The sequence below is a fragment of the Castor canadensis genome, chromosome 7 (assembly GCF_047511655.1).
Source record: "Castor canadensis chromosome 7, mCasCan1.hap1v2, whole genome shotgun sequence".
In the NCBI taxonomy this organism is placed as follows: Eukaryota; Metazoa; Chordata; class Mammalia; order Rodentia; family Castoridae; genus Castor; species Castor canadensis.
In genome coordinates, this window is record NC_133392.1 from 149,722,579 (window position 1) to 149,731,354 (window position 8,776).

General features: G+C 54.1%; 1 protein-coding gene across 2 annotated transcripts in view; it reads right to left on the reverse strand.

Moving 5' to 3' along the window:
• Pax7 (paired box 7) overlaps positions 1 to 8,549 on the reverse strand; it is a 93,583-nt gene extending 85,034 nt beyond the window's left edge. Inside the window, exons 1-4 of one of the 2 annotated variants that reach the window (XM_020163467.2) lie at positions 8,410 to 8,549; positions 5,663 to 5,898; positions 4,953 to 5,082; positions 3,950 to 4,078 (exon numbers count right to left, since the gene is read on the reverse strand). In XM_020163467.2, coding sequence (XP_020019056.1) covers positions 3,950 to 4,078; positions 4,953 to 5,082; positions 5,663 to 5,898; positions 8,410 to 8,494 — 580 coding nt within the window. In that variant the 5' untranslated portion in view covers positions 8,495 to 8,549. Of the gene's footprint in view, positions 1 to 3,949; positions 4,085 to 4,952; positions 5,083 to 5,662; positions 5,899 to 8,409 lie in introns of both variants that reach the window. The other variant, XM_074077980.1, reaches the window with a different exon arrangement.
• Positions 8,550 to 8,776: the final 227 nt, after the last annotated feature.

Here is an 8,776-nt window from a genome sequence, read left to right on the forward strand (position 1 = left end):
CCATCTTTATCCCCCTCCCTCATCCACTTTTCCAAGCCCCCCCCCCCCGCCCCTCCCTTTCCCCTGTTCTCACCTATCGGATAAACAATGTCCCTTCCAGGTGTGAAGGGGGGAACAGTGTGGGCAGAGGGGAGCCTTGCCCCCCTTCCCCTATTCATTCGCTCCCCCGGAGCCTAATTAAATTTGGCAGGTCCTTGTACACACAATCAAAACAGCTTCCTCCGGTGTAGCAAACGACCGAAAACCGCATTAGCAGCCATCGCCGCTGCCAAATTAAATTGTTTCCCACCTCCTTTTACAAGTGTCTAAAACCGACACTTCGTGCTCTCCCTCCTTTCCGATCCTTCCCGGTCATTTCCCACTCCACACCTGTAAGTTTACTGCCTTAAAAAGAAATTTAGGAAAAATGCAAAGAAAAACAAACCTAGGCTAGGAGTGTAGCTCTGTGGTTGAAGTGCTTGCCTACCACGTGTGAGGCTCTAGGTTCGAGTCCCTAAACGGCAAAAAATAAATAACTAAATCTGCCTCATGCCCCCCCCCCAGCCAATGATCTTTTGGACCCAGAAAATCTGCAAATTCTGCTGCACTCTGACCCATAGGTTTTCCTGGAACAGGGGACAATAGCTCCTCCTCCCCCTTCTCCTCTTATAACTTTTTTCAGTATTTCCCATTAATTGCAACCCCACTGAGCTTTCTACCCTAGCTACCAACCCCACCTCTGACATGGTCAGCTGTGGCTTCAACTGCAGCACAGCTAGATGCCTGCTGTTACTGTTGCCATTCGTATTTACCTTACTGCTTATTTCTTTGCTTTCCTACAGAGGAATGGTTTGACACTTTGCAAAGCCCCTATCAATTTCCTCATAAGAGTCTCTGGGCTCAGATTCGGGGGAAGGGGAATTTTCCTTTCTCTTTCCTGTCTCAGATCCTCCTGCTGTTGGCTCCTTGACCCTTCTATCCCCTGATCCTTAGAGAAGGGGATGAAGAGGAGAGACTCCTAAAGGATGGGGACACAGAACTGTCCACTTCCCCTCTTCAGGTGAGCAGAGCTTGGCCGGAGCCCCTATCGGCAGTGGTCTGAGAATTCTCACAACCAACAATCCTAATAACTCAGTCTTAACAAGGATAACAGGGGGGGAAAAACCACGAACAGTCTCATGAATATCAGCCCAAGGGGAGCAGGAGTGAGCTGTTGAGAGATGAAAGTGCACAGAAATAAAAGCTCAATTTAATCTGCTTTAAAACCCTTCAACTTAACGTTGTGCTTCAAACTCTGAGAGTGAGGACTGATTGCGGATAAATAGTTTCTTACCATGCCTGGAAGCTATTACACCCCTCTCCAACACAGTTTCCTATTCAGCAGCCCCAGTTTTCATTACCAGCTCTAATAAGTCTTAACATTATTAAATGCCAAGCGGACGATAGGAGAAAACGGACTCAGGGAGGGATCTCTCTTTAGTGCTTAAAGAAGAGAGCTCTTAAACCCCTTCTTTGGCGGCTCCCCGCCACGAGAGGGGCAACCCCTGGAGAAAGCATTTGTCAAGAGCAAGAAGCCAAAACAAAGTTGTGGGTGTGTACCCCTCCCGCTGCTCTGCCCAGGGGGCATGGCTGCCTCTTCTGACCTGCACCACTGGAGTAGAGGTTGCAAGGACTTTCTACCTTTAGCTTAGCCGTGCAACTGATGTCTAGGGGCTGGGAGAAAGAGGAGGGGTTCATCAGGATGCCCAAAGACAGGCCAGCATTCAAATCGGAAACGGCTACAGTTTGTCCACAGATGGATAGACATCTCCTTCTCATCTGCGCCATCCTAGGTCCATTCACGCCCATCTACCACCCCATTGCACACCCACCATAGAATGCCCTCTTAAGACTACAGACTTAAGATCGGCAGCATTTGGATTCAAAGACTCACGGGTGAATAGCCACACTGAGAAATCCAGGACCTCATGATAATGACCTATGCCCCCCCTATGACTCAAAACCTAAGGGGCTGTCTGAACACCAGGCCCGATGCATGAGGTCATTTCATTCTGTGACTCTCTGCAGACTCAGCACCTGTGTTCCCAGCCTCCCCCCTCTGGAAATGCCTGACTCCTGCCTCAAACCCCTGAAGACTTGGGAGCTTCCTGGTCCTCCAGCGGGAAAACCTCTCTCCAGCGAAGTCTCCTGTTTGCTGGGTTTTAAAGCCTAGACCAGCTCTGGAAGCCCCAAATTCCCTTGTGTTAAAGGAATCCCCAAACCACTTGTCTTTCCCATTCCTCTTTCCCCTCTCCTTTCCCTTTCTCAAGGGAAATTTACCTATTTGCACTTTGTCACACCGTGAACTGGACAAATCCAGACACATCCCTACACCTGAAGGCTCTCCAAATAACTCCAAACCTCTTCCACTTCTCCTTGGGATAGTCGTCAGAAGAGGAATCTGGTGTGTAACATTTGTCTGTGAAAGGGCACTCTGTCACTCACACGAAAAAGTCTGACTAGTCTCCAATAGACTCTTAAATAAGGACTGGGTCCCCAGGAAGGGGTCTCTGGGCTCTGGGCGGACTTGCCAAACCTACAGATCCGAGGCCCCACTTGCAGGCCCGACACAGCAGGGTGCCAGGCACAGCTCGATCCCTTTCTTTCCCAGCCCTTTTGTCCCGGCCGGGACTGCGGCTCCACTAGGGGCCCTGAATGTCAATTGCCCGCCTCTCCCCGTCACCGGACTGCTCTCGCTGGGGGCTAGGCCTAGGCCGGTGGGGGCTGGGCCACCATCTCTGGGAGTTGTCTTTCCAGGCGGGCTTTTGTCTGTGAAGTTCATCTTCAAGGTTGGGAGGAACTACGAAGAACAGAGGAGACACCTGGACGCGGAGTGCTGGCGGGCGGGGAGAAGGGAACCTCTGACGAGACTCCACCAAAAGTCTCCCCACTGTTTTCCAAAGTCACGGTTTTTGCAGATTCCCGATTCCCTATGCGGCCGCCTCTCTGTGCGTGTGCTTGGGTCGCTTTTTCTCCCGGGTCAAGGCTCTGGGCCTTGCATTTCCACCTCTCCCCAGGATCCCGCTTCAGGCACACTTACCAAGTCTCAAAGAGAACTTCGAGGGGGGCGGGTAAGGAGGAAAGACTTTTCCCTTCCTTCTCTGAAACTTCCGTCAAAAACAAAAGCACAATGCGCTTCCCGGGCGTTCGTGGGGCGCTCGTAAAATAACCGCCTTTCTTAGCAGAGCGGGAGGAGGAAAAGTCGGCGCTGGGAGGAGTCCAGCCCGCGCGGAAGCCTTGCTAAGACTGTGGAGAAGCTATTGGGTCTGGATCTCTCCCTCTCCCATCCTCAGACCCCCAGCATCTGGAAACTTGGCCTCAGACCCCAGTCCCACAGGCGAACGCCAAGAGGAAAGTACCCTTCAGTGTTCCCACTTCGCCCTGGCGACGTGGGGCTGAGTCAGGCGCGGCCCTTGCTAATTTTTATTGATTGCAGAGGTCAGTCAACTGTCAGGCGGGGTTTCAAGGGACCGTTTAGAGAGCGTGTGCGGGTCTGGTTAACAAATTCATTTAGGGAGCCTCGGATCGGCTCCTCCTTCCTCGCCCCCTCCCCGCCCCCATGCCCAAGTTTCCTATAAATAATTGATCGACACCGAGAACTTGAAGCCAAAACACCAGTGGCGAAGGACACACACACCAGGGTAGACCAGACGCGCGTCGGAACTGCATCGCCCAAGACTCGTTACTCCGCAGAACCGCTCCCAATGCACACAGCTGCCGTCCGCGCCTCCGCCCCGTTGCGCAATGGAGACGCGGGTTCCGCACCCTGCCCTGGTCCGGGGCGCCAAACCCAGAGAACTCCGGGCTGACCGCGGCCTGCGAGTTTTTCTGCTCGAGTTGTGGCGGCTGCGACAGGCGCGAGCCAGAGGCCCGCACTTGGAGCGTGGGAAAACGAGGACTGGAGCATCGCGGGGGCGCGGCAGTTCCCTACCTTTGTCGCCCAGTATGCCGTCGATGCTGTGCTTGGCCTTCTTCTCGCCATCGTCCTCCTTCTTGTCCCCTTCGTCGTCCTCCTCTTTCTTCCCGAACTTGATTCTTAGCACGCGGCTAATCGAACTCACTAAACCTCAGAAATTCAAAGGCAAAAGAGCGAGTATAAGTTGTAGGAGCCAAGGAGCGTGGCTGCCTGGGCACCTGGGAGGAAGTCAACCCCTTACCCCCTACACGCCACTCACCCCCTCTTCTGCGAAGACATTTAATCACTTGCACTTGAGAAAGCTTGCTCACACCTGGGCATTGATGTGGGGTAAGACTGCAGCAGAAGCACTCCACCTTACATACCCTTGCGCTCGCGTGTGCCCTATCACACACCCTAGGTGCACTCACACGCCCACTGCCCCAGGGTCTCCCAGGAGTGAGCACCCTTGGAGTGCCCACACTCAGGTGTGTCGTCCTGGCTCTAAGTGCCTGAATGCACGTGTACATCTCAAAGGCAGCATGACTTGGGGCATTGGGATTGGAGACCCACCGAGGGCTGGTGGTAGCAACAAAATAGAAAAGATGGCTTAGAGAAGCTGGTCCAGGGACATCAACCCTCCTAGGGCAGGTCCTTCTCTAGGCCACTTGTCCCAGAAAGCTTCAGGGAGCTCTTCTCATCACCCACATCCATGGAGGGGGGCGTTAACTTTTACCTCTCTTCATTCCTCCCTGCATGCTTTCCTCCTTCCCTTCCTCCTCCCTTGCTCTATTCCTTCTCTCCTCTCTCCTTCCCTAACTTTCTGTCCTCTCTCTTTCCACCTTCCTTTCTCTCCTGATTCACTCCTTTGCTCTAACTCTTTGCCTTTTGCTCCCTTTTCTTCCCAACTTTTCTCCAAGGTCCTGTCAACCACCACCTCCCCATCTCTCTCTTCCCCTCATCCCTACACAATGGAGGGAACCTAGTCTGGACCCTCCCCACCCCTCCCAGCGGGCCACTGGCTCAGCTGCCTTCTCACCTGAGGGTACCGTACTGCGGTCACAGTGGCCATCCTTCAGCAGGCGGTCACGGATCTCCCAGCTGAACATACCCGGGTTCTCCCTCTTGTACTCCTCGATTTTTTTCTCCACGTCCGGGGTCGCCACCTGCTTCAGAGGTGGAGGTGGGAGAGCAGGAGCAGAAAGATGGATGGGGAAGGGAAATACTTTCAATATCAACTTCCCAAGAACCCCAGCCTAGGCTGGTGGCTCTGGTCACAATGTCCCTTTTCCAAGATTGGCTCTATTCTTTCAAGAAATCCATTTCCGTCTCCCAGGATGGCAACAGGGGATAGGGGAAGAGACAGGGAGAGACATTAATAATGATAACAACCCTAATTAGGACCATCAGAGTCTGCCCTCATTATCTCAGGCAAGACTGAGAGGTTTCCCCTGGCCTGGAGTTGCAGAACCAGGTTGGGGCAGATGTGGGGACATTGCAGAGATGGCTCACTGGCTTCAAAGTCTTGGAACCTAGACCTCAGTTACCCATCCCTAAAAAATTTCAAATCACGGGAAAAATAACCTGGGCATATCTGGGAGTGGGGGATGCGCTCCCACTGTACTTTCCACAGGAAGCATCTGGACACCCCAGTGCTACTGGATGACCCAGGGTAGTGAGAGGGGTGGCAGCTAGGGTCCCCTGGACCAGGGAAGGCCTGCAGACAGCCTCCTTGGTAAAGACACTCACTCTGGGCTTGCTGCCGCCAATGGCCCCAGGCCGGATGGACCCGGTCTCCTGGTAGCGGCAGAGAATCTTGGAGACACAGCCATGGGAGACACGCAGCTGGCGGGAGATGACACAGGGCCTGATACCATGGTGGGCCATCTCCACTATCTTGTGGCGGATGTGATTTGGCAGGGGTCGCCCGTTGATGAAGACTCCGCCAAGCTGATTGACCCGGCCTTGGCCAAGTGGAGTGGACACTGGAGAAGGGAGGAGAGATGAGACAGTGGAGAGGGACAGGGTGAGAATGGGGAGGAGACACTGCACCCCCTGATTCTGTGTTGTTTGAGCCCCAAGACCCCTGATAGCAAATCTCCAAGGTCCTCACATTCGGAAGAGCTAGAGGAACTTGGGCAATTCAGAAAAACAACTGTTGTGAGGCCCTAGGAAGGTCTTGCAGGGACGGAGAAAGGGGTCATTATTTCAGGATCCTCCCGTGTCCCCCAGTTCCTGCCACCCTGCAGGGAATAAGGACTAGCCTGGAGGAGATTGAACGACCCCGAGAAGGGGAGGGAGAGAGGCCCAGAAGGGAAGGAATGATGGGCCCACTGTTGCCTAGAGATTTCAGGAGCAGTGGCTCTCTGTCCTCCAGGCTGCAGCGTGGGGCACAAGCCACTAACCAGTGCAACATGGCCATCTGATGAGCTCCACGTCTCTGGCAGTCATGACCGATCCTTTTTATTGGTAGCTAGAAAAGGCTGCCTGGCTCCCCTATTTACAGCTATGGCTTGAGCAGCACAGCTTGCTCAACAGGGCTGAACAACCCAGGCACAACCCAAGGACCTGTGACAACAGTTTGGTGCTCTCTCCTGGAGCACCTGGCTGTCCCTCAGAGACTCCCTCTGCTTCCAACCACTTTCAAAGTTCTAATTTCGTTTTGGGACAATTTGGGGACACACTGCTCTGTCAGAAAGCTCCAAAATACTCTAGTTGGTCTTAGCAATCCATGAATTATCTCTGTAGCCTCTGCTCAAACACAGATGAGCCAGAATCCCAGGATGGGGGTGACTTTGGGAACCAGGAAGACAGGCACCCCTGGTGGGTGCTGAGGAGGAGAGCTGGCTAGAACGCCTTAATGCAAAATCTACACAATTTCCTCACAGAAGGTTGGGGGACACCCGGTGCACTAATCCAGCCTCCATCCCCCCAATTTGGGGACTGGCGGCTGCAAAGAACTGGAAGATTAGAACGATTTCACAGCCGCCCGAGTGGAGGAAACTGACAGTATAATTGGAAGGGAGGAGGCGAGAAGTGGCTCTGGCTGCTGAACTGTTCCTACCGCCCCCTCCTCGCTCTCCCGATTCCCCCACCTCTCTTTGTAAAAGTAGGTGTCTGAAGCCACCCTCGGATTTAATCAGAAATCGTGCGTCGCCAAGTCAGAGTCACTCGGTCTCCGTGGCGGGATATGCCATTAGAGCTGGAGAGCTCTCGAGCACCCAACTTTATATTCAAGAGCCTCTTTAGCGACCGGCACTCGGCTCTCCTCAGTATTCTGCGTCATGTTGGGCAAATATTGTTCTAATCCGCCGCGCGTCCTCGGCCGCCTGTTTTACTTGCATTCGCTACAGGAGAGGCTCCCGCAAATCCCCCGGCTGCTGCGCTCTCCCGCCTGCGTGGTTACTCGCGCGCACTTGATCACGGAGCCTCTCTCTTCGCCTCTGTCTAATTCAGGGACCCGACGCCGTCTCTCTGCCCGAGGGGCCCCCCTCCCCAGATCGCAGGCTGCCTGCCCACCCACCCCCTCCCCGCCTTCTCTCCCCTTCCACACGCACAAGGGGCTCATGCATTTGCAAGAAGAGCAACTAAAAAATTAAACGTCGCACACATTTCTAACTCCATCTCTAGGACACCTATCCCCAGAAGCCCGATGATGCCTCAATGACAGGCTGACGGCCTTCCATGAGTTTAAAGAGAGAACAAAAACGCAGCAGAGGGCCGCGGCCGGCCGTGCGCTCCCAGCTCTTTCTCCAGCCGGGAACCGTCCGCTCTCCCTGGGCACTGGAAAGTCAGGAAGAACACGTTACAAAACCACCCCTTTCCCATGGTGTAGACATTGCCCTACTCTCTTGCTGTCTCGAGGTTCTCTCCCAGGAGATTTGTAGAGTTCGGAAGCCCCAGCGAAAAGTTTTGAAGGAGAAAGTATCATTACTATGTATTATTTGTTTGCTAGTTTGTTCCCCCGCCGACAAGCAGGAGTGTTTCAGAGTTGCTTTAGAACAAGCTGATAGTCGTTTTAGCTTATGAAGTATCGCACACTGTTGGTATTTCGAAATAAAAGGGATTGAAGACCATCCGGGTTGGGGTGGGTGAAAGAACAATTCAATACCAAAGCAACCAAAGCAGAAAGCTGGTTGCCCGGCCATCAGGGAAACTAGCAGTAAAGAAGCGTTAGAAAATAGTGGAAAGAGCTGAAATTTTCAAGGACCTGAAATTTCCTAGCAGCCAAATCTACCAGGATTTCCACCCTGTGGGTAAAGGCAGCTGCCTGTGACCTGTGAAGCAGAGGCCGCGGGTCAGTGAAACCCACGCAGAAATGGACAAGTGTCGGCCCCCAAAACTTCCTGGGTCCCACGCCCAGATTGGACCCCGAAGAGAAGGGAATCCACGGCTCCTGGCGGCTCCACCACCACCCCCTGGAAGGGGATGGCCACTTCTAAAGACCTGGAGCTCCGGGCGCAGGAGTGAGGCGAGGCCAGCCTGGGCGCTCTTACCTTCCAAAGGAAATCCCGTGCGGGGATAGTTCTGCCCCGGAGCCGGCCGCATCATTCTCGGTACCGCGCCGGGAAGGGCCGCCATTCTTGCGCACGCCAGGGACGAATCCAGAGTCGGCAAAAATCGCTTCTCGTCCGCTCCCTTTACCCCTGCTGCGATCTTTCTTTCCTTCTTCTTTTTTTCCCCCCCTTAACCTCTTCCCCCTCCCTCCACGCACACTCCCTAACCCCCCCACCCCACCCCACCCGGCTGCAGTGGTTCCCGTCCAGAAGCTAGGGAGGGGGGTGAGGTGGGGGGCGGAGGCTGGCGGGGAGGGAAGGTGGCGACAAGGAAGTTCAAACAAACAAACACTCCAACCCCAAGTCC